At 33.9% G+C, this 13,592-nt stretch overlaps 1 protein-coding gene across 1 annotated transcript; it reads left to right on the forward strand.

Annotated features, from left to right (window-relative positions):
- The first annotated feature begins 2,528 nt into the window (after positions 1–2,528).
- Positions 2,529–12,480, forward strand: LOC140044471 (solute carrier family 25 member 36-like). The gene is made up of 7 exons (XM_072088990.1): positions 2,529–2,744; positions 4,153–4,299; positions 5,031–5,108; positions 5,699–5,799; positions 6,735–6,801; positions 9,320–9,588; positions 9,878–12,480. The coding sequence occupies exons 1-7, from the start codon at positions 2,695–2,697 to the stop codon at positions 10,069–10,071; spliced, it is 906 nt and encodes a 301-aa protein (XP_071945091.1). The 5' UTR covers positions 2,529–2,694; the 3' UTR covers positions 10,072–12,480.
- The last annotated feature ends 1,112 nt before the right edge of the window (positions 12,481–13,592 follow it).

Consider the following 13,592-nt stretch of genomic DNA (forward strand, 5'->3'; position numbering starts at 1 on the left):
ATTGTTAAATTGTAACTGTTGGCGCCGATTTAATATTGAGGGGCGGGGGATGAATGTCAACTTTACGACTGTATGACACTTACTTAGGCCTAGGCCTACGTTACACACACAGGTCAGGGAGATGTAAACTAATTTATAAATTTATTTTACATCTCCCTGGTTACACACATTATCACAAACTTAAATAATGGAAAAAAAACAGAATGAAATAATATAATTTAGCTTGTGGGCCTGTTACAATTTTACGCCCCACAACTAGGCCCGGGGTAACAGGGAAAATTTTCATTTTAAAATTTTGTTTAGCAATATTGCTAATCAAACTGATTTTTAAGTCGAGAAACATAGTTTTGTATTGTATTTTTTGCTACACAATTTTCAAAATGTGTAGCAATAAGGTTGTTTTGTATAGCTTTTTGCTACGCTACACTGGCGAAAATGTTCCCTGGGTAACACCCACCTCGCCCGCCTGTGGGGGAGAGACAGAGGAGAGAGAGAGCTGGTGTCGTGCTTCTCTCTCCCCTCCCTACGCGGCGGGCGTGTGCGGCGGCTGCTAGATGAGGCCGGTCTAGAGCCATTTTCTGCTCTGTGCTCTCTATGATGCATAAATTAACTGTTGTTGAGAAGCTTCCATTTGTTTACGGGGTAGGCCTATTTTTTTGAAATAATGACATTCATTATGTTTTATAGACTATAGTGGAGACGTAATTAATAAATATCCGAATAAACATATTTTACGAATATTTATCATGGATTAAATAAAAACATGTGTATTGTTATTAAATCATAATTATTTTGTTATTCATCATGCATTAAATAACCCAACGTGTAGAGGTACCATATTTAAAAATGTGTACTGTTCAAATTCAGTACCGAACACCTCCCCCTCCCCCCCAATATAAAATCGGCGCCAACAGTTACAATTAAACAATAAAAAAAAAACTACCGTTTTAAAACTTGTCGAGTGGAATAAATACACTTTACATGCGTAAATGCGAATGATGTACAAAACTGACTATGGAAAGTATGAAAATTAAAAAATAGTATATCAACTGACATATACGTAAGCGGAGTCAAAAACTAACGTTTGAAAAATTGTCGAATGAAATGTTATCACATGAAATCACGAACAAGCGAATGGTGTGTAATACTGGCCAATCGAAAGTAGGTGATTGAAATGCAACCACTTTAACTCAAGAAAATACGTTCGGTGCGAAAAATCGCCATTTGGAAAGTCGATGCTTCAAATATCATGGTTTGAAATCACGAACAAGCGAACGGTGTGTAATACTGGCCAATCAAAAGCAAGTGATTGAAATGCAACCACTTTAACTCAAGAAAATACGTTCGGTGCGAAAAATCGCTGTTTGGAAAGTCGATGCTTCAAATATCATGGTTTGAACTCACGAACGGGCGTATCGTGTGCAAAACAGTTGTTTCAACTGTTGAACAGACGAACGGTGTATAAAACAGGCAATGAATTAGAATTATAATTCGATGAACTAAAATTAAGATGCTTTGTTTGAAATGTTCATGAACTACATGAAATGTTGATAAATGAGTTGGCTAATATATACTTGTATTAACGTTAGATTAATTCAATTATTGCTGCCTGGGCTCAACATTCTTTAGATGGTTTGTGTTATGGGTAGTTTGTTCGGCGTATTGTCGTTTGGGCTAGTGGTAGATGGTCACACATTGTATTGGATGGTGTAGATACTAGGTGAATGGTTTAAGTTTTCATTGAACTGCATGAGATAATATTGGATGGTTTGAATTTTGTACGAATTAATTATTGGTGGATGGTATGTATTATGTATTTTTGGCGGGTTTGGCTTTCCATACTATGTTCCAATGAATTACTACTTAGTTTAATGTCTTGCCTAGCTGTCGATTAGCCTCGACTCGACACATTTTGTGTGAAGAAGAGTGCGCGAAGGCAATCACGTGAATTGACTACTGTAGAAAGTATCGTATCGCAGTTGTGTAATCACTTCTTGTTGCTATACGCTTGGGTGCACACGGAACAACAAATTTAACTGATGAATTATTCATGTTTATTTTGTGACGTTTCATGAGGGGTCCCCAACTTATGTACGAAAAAAAAAATCGCGACCTGGACCCATCTATGGAGAACAAAAAAGAGACGGGAGTCGCCTGCTGCATTTGAGTCTCGTTTCATGTTATGTTCACAATATTTTATTTATCAGATATCAAAATTTTCCATGGAAAATTACTAAAAACATTAAGTAATGTTTATTTCGAAATCCAAGTGTGAATAGGGTGTGTGATGTAATTAATTAGAAATGCAACGTTATTACACATCAAGCATGTGAACAGAACCTTATTTAACCTAGGCAATACCATTGGCTAACCAATATCCAATCAGCGATAGCTACTCACGTGAATCGGGAATGTCCATCCGACTTTCACGCGCTGATAATTGTTGACCAATGAAACTGTACAATTTTGTACCACGTGATGTAAACACGAGCCCTGTTTTTTTCTTTAATAAAAATAAACGATGTAGAGATGGTGTGTGTGGTGGGAAGATCGTTGTAATGGAAAATTGTTTGTTTTGATATAAATACACCATGATTTGGACTTGATTATTGCATAGCAAGATTAATTGAGACATTGCAGATATACTACATAGACATAATTGACTAGAATAAGAAAAAAGTGTGTTTGCTCAGGATGTTTAACAATATGCTTTCACCCCATACAACTCATCTCATTGCGGGAGGGTAAGTTTGTTTAGTAGGCAGCATGCATGAAGGGCAGGTCGAATTTCACCATTTATTTGGCCTTCTTGATGCCATTCATGGATGGCTTAACATAATGTTTAATTGTATATTATTTGGTTGTAGGCCTAAGGCCTAGGCCTACATAAATATAATATTCAATAGTTTAGTAAAGACTAAAAAAAAGGAGGAGAGATATATGATAAAAGAAGAAAGTCTAGGCCTAGGCTCTACTACTTACTAGGCCTAGGCTAGTACAGTAGGCCTATACCTACGTTTACGTACGTACCGGAACCGTGCAACCATCGCATTTCCTTTCCCTCAACTCAATCAAAGAAACAATATCCTAGACAGACAGGACTGTAGGCTGTAGCCTAGCCTAGATACTGTATCTAGCTAAAGGATATTAGTAGGCTATCTGTCTCTTGCTTATTAATTACGCCGTGGTTAGGATTCCGGCACCGGAACTCAACTGCCCACCGTTAGGGAATCCGACACGATATTGCGCATGCCCAGAACTCTGGGAAGTGAATTATAGCTTGCACTAATAGTGCCACACACCACACCACCGAGAGTCGGAGTGTTATAGGGATTTACTGTAGCCTAGATAGTCGAGTCGTTGCGCGAGCGAGAGATGGATGAAACTTGGCCTATGCCATACATGAATTAATAATTAAAATACGACTACGCCACGCGTTAAAATAATTATAATGATATTAATAAGAATCGGTATCTATCTAAGAATCGTAATGCTGTTTTTAACGTTGCGACCTCGAATTTCCGAACAGTTTTTTCACATCCACGCGGTGGCTGCCGTCAACAAATCAACTTGTGATTGCATGTTATGTACAGTATATTAAATGCTTTATGAAAAATCATAAAACTAGTCATGTAATTATATAATTCATAATGATATGAAGTTTATATATGAATGAACAACCACTTTTTAATTACAAAATAAATAGGCCCACTGGTCACGCCTAACTGGTAGCCCTAGCCTAGATTAGTGGATCCCGCATTAGTAGGCATCTAGGCTAGTTCGCCGTGTGGCGCAGCTATGAAATGATCCATCGCTGTATAGTCAAAGAATTGGTATAGTATAGAGTCGCCGATTACCTCGCTCTGGGCATGCGCAATAGCGTGTCGGATTCCCTAACGCTGGGCAGTTGGGTTCCGGTGCCGGAATCCTAACCACGGCGTATTAATTAGCCTTCTTAGGCTAAACTTTAAATACTCTTTTAAATAAATAACAATTTTAATGCCTAGGCCTATTTCCTTTTTATACCATATGTGATAGGCCTAGTAGTAATAAATTATTTATTTTTAAAACTCCCTGGTGTAGTAGTAAGTAGCCTATTAACAAATTAATATAAAAAACTGGAATCAATTGAAATTAATATTTTTTCTTCAGGTGTGGTGGTACCATTGGAGCTATTGTCACGTGCCCTCTAGAAGTTGTAAAGACAAGGCTCCAGTCATCTCAAGAGGTTGTATTGACCACGAATGGCAACGTCCATCATGTTACAAAGAAAAACATCGGACTCATATCAGCAATAAGGTAGGTATATGGCCTACAGATAGCCTAGCTAAAAATGCTGATGATGCATGGTCTCCTGTCTTTTCCACATTATGATGAGTAGAATGTTGATGTCATCAATTAAAGTTAATGTTTACATGTTCGTGTGAAAGCTTCCTATCTACTAATAACTATATTATTAGTCTACTAATACATTTTTTGTCTAGGCCAAACCTATCTATACCTACATTATAAAACATTTTATCTGGAAAGGGAGAGGGTACATACATAGACATTGCTGGCTATATTTTGAAACACTACATTCTTATCTATCATCACTAGTGAGCCCATCATATGGTAATGTGCCCTGCATGTGACAAACATGAATACATATTTACATTTGGGCATCTAGGTTTATTAGTATATATTTGTATCAGTCTGCCCTGACACATTCGAGTGTTGATAATAATAATTATGATAGTGACATGTACTATAAATAAACATAGTCTATAGAAAACATTTGTTTTTTTCTCTTATCCCAATTGTAATTTTTTAAATGGTCCTGATAAAAGCGCTGTTGCTCTGTTTTCAAGTGTCATAGTTCAACCCTGTCACTAGGTCAGGATGGAACCTTGGACCTTAGGATTGGAAGGCAAGCAAGAATGTTAACCACCAAGCTACAGCTCCACTACTACATTACTTTATTTCTTTCACTTGAATTCTGTAAAAGAAGATGGTCAATTTAAATTTAACATATTTCTTCTTTTATATAGAAATATTGTTAAAACTGAAGGTGTATCAGCATTGTTCAGAGGGCTGGGTCCGAATCTGGTTGGTGTTGCACCATCAAGGTGAGGCTCATGACAAAAATAAGCATGTTCACATGACCCATGTTGAAAACAATGTTAATCTTGTCAAGTTGACTACAATGGATGACCTTAGCCCTATTGTATTGTTTAACTTCAAACATTGAATCTTAGCTTAGTCTATTGATAATACAGTGTAGTACCTTTTAATCCAGCCTTTATACAATTCTAACTGTACAGACTGTAAATCTCTGTCAACACTATCAAACTTTATTTGACAAAAAAATGTGATAATATGCCCATATTTGTACATAATGATGTCATATCACTACTTACCATATTTGCATATCACAACCATATTTGGGCACAACATCACATTTTTTTTGTCAAACTAGTTTGATAGTTTAGACAGAGCTTTTAAGTGATCATGGTTATGAAACAGTATTAAGTGTTCATCATGTTTTTAATGTTGTTCCCTTGTCATTTCCTAAGCAAATGCATAGGTATTAATATTAAATGTACTGTATCCCATTATAATTATAATGTTAACTGGTTAGTCCTTTCAGTATCTACACATATTATTTTTTTATTACTGAAAACTTTACAATATGCGTACATTTGATTTGTATTTGCAGAGCAATTTATTTCTTCGCGTATAGTGAGACAAAAACATTTTTAAATGCCAGATATCGGCCTGAAAGCCCTGGTGTACACCTGTGCTCAGCAGCATTTGCAGGTAGGATATTCATTACTGTAGCAATAATTTTTAAATTTTAATTATTTTTTATATCATCACAAACGCTGAACATCTTGTGACATAGTGCACTTAACAGGACTTCTCCAATCGGAGCGATTATTGGCAAAATGTGCATAGACTATTTATTTTTCTCTTCGTATCATTTTCTATAATTTGTTTTCATTTTTAATATAATGGTAGATTATGTTTGTTATCAAAAATGCAATTCAGCTAATATTAATTTTCTGCAAAATTTTATAAATCTGTGATTTCTATTTGTCCCAAATGGAGGGGTGGTTCCACTGTAATTGTAAACCTTTACGTAGTGTTTACAATTTGTTAAGGTAATTGCAGTCAAAATACTGAAGCAGTTATTCATCGTTTCTTTAGTCATTGCATCGCAGGATACAATAAAAACAAACTGTGTTGTGATGCTATATTCATAGGAAACCCAACTTCCTTTATAGCAACTGTTGCTTAAGGCAGATGGGAAAGATCTTAAAATGACTACAAACTAGAACTAACTAGTTTTAAATGACTTCATCAAAGTCAGTCAACCTTAACCCTTCACCTTACTTGACCTAAGTTCTTAATTTATTCTGTAAAAATAAATACAAAACCACACAAAAAAACACTGAATGAATACTGTATTAGATTCTGAAAAATATCTGTTATTATTCTATCTATCTAGTAGTATTAATTAATAGTAATAATATCTACAGTATTCATACAACTGTTAGTTTACTAAAGTTTAATAAGTGGAATCATCGTTTTTTTATACAGAAGTGTATAACTTTATTAAAATTACAAAATGGCCTAAAGTCTGATTTATTAATCTTCATTTTTCATGTTTTTGGAGGACAATAAATCTTTAATTAATCAATAAATTAATTAAATAATACATGTTTAATTAATGACTTTTATTATTTCTTCAGGGTTTACAGCCAGTACTTTAACAAATCCAATCTGGTTTGTGAAAACAAGACTACAACTTGATAAGTCGTGAGTTGATATTCCAATATTCTGTTGTTTTGCTTCAAAATATGAAAGTGTTTCTGATGAAATCAACCTCTTTTTTTTTTAATTGACCTCATTAGCATAGAATGCCTTGATCTAATTTCGATTTAAATTTGTCGACCTATACAACTGTAGTGATGTGTGGAAAATAATCATGCATGCACAGAAGGTGTTCTGTGGATGTGTATAGACATTGAGGTGTAACCACCAAAGATGGGTGACACAGCTTAGGGTGAATAAATAATACATTGCATTAGATATACCACATCATGCCTCAAATCCTCAATGATGCAAGCAGTATTTCTATATTAACAAAGCATCCATGAGGCCTTGGAACAAACTTGGCACAAATAGGAGGTGGGATTATGCTCGGATTCCATAGTTAATAGATTTACAATAACAATGGAGTCTTGTTATTGGGTGGGATTATAATCAAGCTTTGGTTATACATATTAACAGTAATACTTCCTCACCAACTAATTATAATTGCCCTATAAATATCAAGAAATTCATTTTTATTTATATCAAGAAATCCATTTTTATCATGTGACAGTTAATATCACAGTTAAGGATGATAAATATTTACATGATAACAATTTTAAAACTTTTTTTTGTCATTGTTAAGTTATAGCGGAACACAATAACATGTTATTTAGTACAATGTAAAATATTATCTTGCGTTGGCCGACTTATTTTCATCAAGGTCTATCATTAGTCAAACAAGTTATAACCCTTGTACCTTTATCAATGTCACTCAATACTGTGTACTCTCTTATCATATTGTAATATTTCCCTTCATATTATTCTTACTAACAATAGTTGTACCCTAACACATCCCCTGTTTTACCCCTAATGTAATGCATCCCTTCTTACTAACAATAGTTGTACCCTAACACATCCCCTGTTTTACCCCTAATGTAATGCATCCCTTCTTACTAACAATAGTTGTACCCTAACACATCCCCTGTTTTACCCCTAATGTAATGCATCCCTTCTTACTAACAATAGTTGTACCCTAACACATCCCCTGTTTTACCCCTAATGTAATGCATCCCTTCTTACTAACAATAGTTGTACCCTAACACATCCCCTGTTTTACCCCTAATGTAATGCATCCCTTCTTACTAACAATAGTTGTACCCTAACACATCCCCTGTTTTACCCCTAATGTAATGCATCCCTTCTTACTAACAATAGTTGTACCCTAACACATCCCCTGTTTTACCCCTAATGTAATGCATCCCTTAATCACCCTAAAATAAAATATATTTATTACTTGGACCATATGCTGTACTTGTCGGGATAGTAGAATGTAGGATCGTGCTTAAAATAAGAATATTCTAATACATGTGCTGTATTTGTGTTATTGACGGGATATTAAAGATGTAGGATCGTGCTGAAAATAAATATTTTCTAAATAAAATACTGATTAGTTAAAAAGCAAAAGTTACCAACTTCCCGTTGATTCGATCTATTGTCTACTATACATTTTTTGGCACTGTGAGAACAATTACTAAGAAAGCTAAAGCTAGTAATATTGTCGGTTGAAATTCCAGATTACTATTGCAGTCTCAACCCTAAACAATAGGAAAAAAGTATCAATTGAAATTGCAAACATTGTATGGGTTCTGATGAAATTCCCGATTGCTATTGCAGGATAAATCCCAAACAATGGAACAAAAAGATATTCATTGAAATTACAAAAGCTACAGTATATGGGGTAAATAAGGTTATTTCTTGCAAAACTACTCATGCATGTGATTCTTAAAATGACTAAGTGATGACTTTCTAAAAATAGCTATACTATGTTTTCATTATGAAATCACTGATGAAATTTTGTAAACAAAATCATGGATAAATTTTGAATGAAATTTTCAAAAATGACAATCGGGGATGTAGCTACAAAAATCCTAGGGTGGGTGCAAATAAGTTATGGATATAGTGGCAGGCTAGGTTATATTCATAGGTTGGTCCAAGGTCAAAATTAAGCCAGGCCAGTAGAACAACTGTTAAGTACACCTTTAGACTGAAGAGATGGTTTGTTGATATACTATCCAGTTAGATAAGGTATATATTCTTATATAATGCATTTACATACTCAATGCCCTGAACAGAAAAATCACAAATCAAAAACATGAAAGGAGATATACATGAATGTAAAAGCACATACTTAAGCTCTGTCTACAGTCTCAAATTAGTTTGACAAAAAAATGGACACGATGAAGTCATATCACTGCCACTGTTTTTGTCAAACTAATTTGATAGTGTAGACAGAGCTTTAAAATTCCTAAACAATGTAAATCAACGTACCAATAGAATAAATATGTTTTCAAAGGGCATGTTACGTACGATCTCGTCGTTTTGAATTTGACAGGAAGCTTGGTTCAAAGTTTATTGAACAATTAATATACAGTAGGAGGACTAATGATTTTTGTACAAGCTCGGTAAGAGTATTATTTTATGATATCAGATTTTTCAGTTTAATGGTTTTCTTTCAAAATAGAACAAAAGAAGGCAGCAAAGTCTCAGCAGGATCTATCATCAAGAAAGTGTACAAGACAGAAGGTGTGCGGGGATTCTACCGCGGCGTAACCGCTTCCTACGCAGGCATCTCGGAAACCGCTATCCATTTCATGATTTACGAACAGATCAAAGTGTGGCTACGAGACGGCAAGACCGATTATGACAATAAAACATTCAAGGACTTTGTAAGTTTTATGGGGGCAGCAGCAGTTTCTAAGTCGAGCGCTTCAATACTTGCATACCCACATGGTAAGATTTTAATACAGTTTTATGATTGATTGATCATTTTAGGCAAACACCCACTTTAATTTAGTAACTAAGTACCATCTTTCACCCCTTGTAGCATGTTTCCTCCATTACTTCCTTATTATGTTGTCCACCCCTTAATAGAGGTTCTATTTTACTGTGGTCGTATTTTTCAAAAACATTATCTGATATACAGTCCTTATTTTAATATTAATTGGTTGATGTAGTATAATTTATATTCACACACTGAAGAAATATTTGCTAATTCTTTTTTTTTCCTAAACATTTGCAGAAGTCGCAAGAACAAGATTACGAGAAGGTGGCGATAAATACCGAGGATTTTTTCAAACATTAAGAACAGTTGCGCATGAAGAGGGCGCTAGAGCCCTGTACTCCGGACTCACAACGCACCTCGTGCGTCAAATTCCAAACACTGCTATTCTCATGGTGACATACGAATCAATCGTCTACCTTCTTAACTCATGATTGGTTTAAACCTTAAAACAACGCAAGTTAAATCGCTCAACGATGAAAGGAAAGGTGCAATCAAAATGTTTTAATAATGTTATCAGTGCAAGATTTTAAATTTGAAAGATTTTTGACAAGATTTCACATGATCTTATGAAGACACTTGTAATAACATGAATACTGTGGAGTTGACAAATGTGACATGAATTAATCATAATGGAGGATGCATATAACATGAATTATAACCATAATGGAGGATGCATATAACATTTATATCAGGTAGATGGTTCGTTAAATGGTATCTCACATGGACGACACATGTAACATTAATGATAACGTTAAACATACATAAACTTCTGGGTCGTGTTCTTAGTTCAAGTCAACTGTTGACCAACTGGTGATCAATGTGATATGTAGCCTATGATTTATAAGTGGTTACTGAACAATGAACAAATCGCATTTTAAATAGTTTATAAACTATTCAGACTTGAAATAGTTCAAGTGAAAGGTCATTCGTAAATGGCGCTAATTACGTGTTCATAATTCAAAAGACTGCCAGTTTGCATTGAACCATGGAATGACCCAGTTTAAGAACGATGTCATTTAACTATGCAACCAAATTGGTTTTGGATATATGAAGAATGGACACTGGTTACTAATACTACTAGTGGGTTGATGATATATATGAGAAAGTATGGGACAGAGTATATTTACTTCATAGGGAATATGGTATAGAAATGGATATTATAATATTAAAAAATAACAAATGAATAAAGTATTGTACTGTACATGAAATGTATACAAAAAGGGCATATGATTAAAATATAATTGGTATTTTTAACATTGTACAATGTAAAAAAGTGTATACATGTTTGATTGCAGTTTTCTGCTTATAATTCCTCTAACATTAAAAAACGTTTTTATTGTTGCTTCCTAATCAGTCTTGACATTAACCTAAAATGTATACAAGCACAGACTTAAGCTCTGTCTACACTATCAAACTAGTTTCACAAAAAAGTGTATTGCCCAAATACGACAGTCATATTTCATTTGATAGTGTAGACGGCTTGAAATGAAAACAAATATTGGACTGCCTGTTGCGGCAACACTGATATACTGTAATCTGCCTGTTGCGGCAACACTGATATACTGTATCATGCTTACATTGTACATACATTATGTAAATCAATAATACTGTGATACAGGCTAGATATTTTCTCGTATTTTCATCATAATTTAGTGAAGGTTATGAAATACTGTATACACTGATGAGTGATACTTCAAGCCTTTAGAGATGACGCATTATTGAGGGTCTTATTCATACTGTCTTATTTTGAAACTCGCTCACTATTAATATACTGCCATAGTTATGTCTAAACTAATGTACTTTGTGAACAGATCCACAAAGTATGGTGCAATCTATTCTAAAGCTCTATCCACACTATCAAACTAGTTTGACAAAAAAATTGTGATGTGCCCATGTGCACATCACATTTGTTTGTCGCATAAAGTTTGATAGTGTAGACAGAGCTTAACTTCTAAGAACTAATGTATAGTAATTGATTTAAGTGCTGTACTATCATGTTTGATTTGTGCGGTTCTCATATTCAGTAATATTAACATTTTGTCTAGCTGAGTAATATCTTTACAATAATTCTGTATTCATTTGAATAGAGGTTGGTTTAAAAAAAAACAGTATTCGATTCTAATGGTGTTGTAGTACTACAATTTAATAAACCCCTTTCAGGTTATAAATAGTTTTCTTACTAGGATTTCCTATGGATAAATTTCCAAATTATATGTTCTACTACTAAACATTTATACCTTTAAAAATATACTTAAAAATTAAAATAATTATGTAAAGAGTTGTATAATGACATGGGAATTGAATATTTACTGTATTTCATTCATATCACAATCTTATTTGTTCTATTGATCTGTCTAACAGATTATTTTGTTTAGTTATTTCTGATCAAACTGAAAATGACTGGTTATAATTTACTGTATATTTAATACAATTTTGTTTAGTGTTCATTTAAAAAAAAGTAAATTTGTTTTCATTTATCAATTTTAAAACTGAACAAATTTTAACCCCACCACAGGTTTTCTTTATTTGTTTTCTGTCATAATTATTAGTTGATAATATTAAGAAATATTGTATATTGCATCAATAAATGCCATAAACTGGTAAAACAAGTTTTTTTGTAGTTTCATAAAAACTGAAGAAACTAACCTACCACAGGTTTCTTTTTTGTTGTCAGTAATAATTTTAGTTGATAATATTAAGAAAAAAATCAAAAATGTAATGAATTGGTAAAAAGACATGAGTTTTGTTGTAATTGTTTTAATGCCTTTGATGTAGTATCCAAATAATGATCCATGTGTACCAACAGTACTTGTATTTAGTGTAAATATGTATATATATATACTCTTTTATTAATCATTTAAAAGAATATTAAAATTTATTAAATCAAATGTTTGGATCAAAGTCTTTTTATGAATGGTTATTATTCATATGTAGTGATGGTGTACTGGACGTTAAGGTTAAGACAGTGGAACCGTAATTACAAATCTGAGCATTCAGACTAAAGGTAATATATAGCCAACAAACTCTACTATTTTTAAAAAGTTGTATACCCTAACTAAAAGAAGACTGCATGATGGCGAGAGGGGGAAACGCTTGCCGATCAACTAGGTAGGCTATGAGAACAACTTAATGGTAAACTAGATAAAGTCCTAGAAAATCAAAAAAACTACAACAAAAGGCTTACCAAACTGAAAACAACTGTCAAAGATCTAGAAAAAAGTGTGGAATATGTGCATGATTCAACTAACAAAATGAAGGATGAAATAAAAAAAATTGGAAATGAAATCAAGAAAATGGAGGAGTATGAAAACAAAATGGCGGCTGCTACGTAATTTGTAATTACGTAGCCATAACATCAGTAAGTGTTTGAGGCTCACTTGCTCCATGGTTCTGGTGGTAGACAGATTCTTCTCGGATAAGGACTATAAACCGTAGGTCTAGTCAAAGAATATATATTCTTTGGTCCAGTATACACACATAGCTCGTGTGCACTTTAAAGAACCCAGTAGGAGGTTTACTGGGTACCCTGATGTACTAGTAAACACACAGCCACTGATCATAACTGGGCTCTCTAGGAGAGGCTACACAATAAAAAGAAATAATAATAATACAGGCCTTCTTCTAGATAACTTAACCATTTGAAAAAGAAAAGATGTTTTTGGATATGCCACTGCTGCCATACTTATAAACACCTGACTAAGACAGTTTCATTCTCCACAACGTTAGGCCTACCGTAAAAACTTTGAAAAGAGGCAAGTTACTCGCTGTTGGATGCGTATGAAATCAAAAAAACTAAATTTATATCCATCAAAAACATTTTTTTATTTCTAGGCCTACTTGGGAAAACTATACCAAGATTGACTGGTCTGTCTCATGTGAACATAGTATGACTCAAAATCAAAAGGAAGTGGCCTAGCAAATAGCCCCGGCAAATAGCCTCCTAAAGTTAATA

Source organism: Antedon mediterranea, chromosome 3 (genome assembly GCF_964355755.1).
Source record: "Antedon mediterranea chromosome 3, ecAntMedi1.1, whole genome shotgun sequence".
Lineage (NCBI taxonomy): Eukaryota > Metazoa > Echinodermata > Crinoidea > Comatulida > Antedonidae > Antedon > Antedon mediterranea.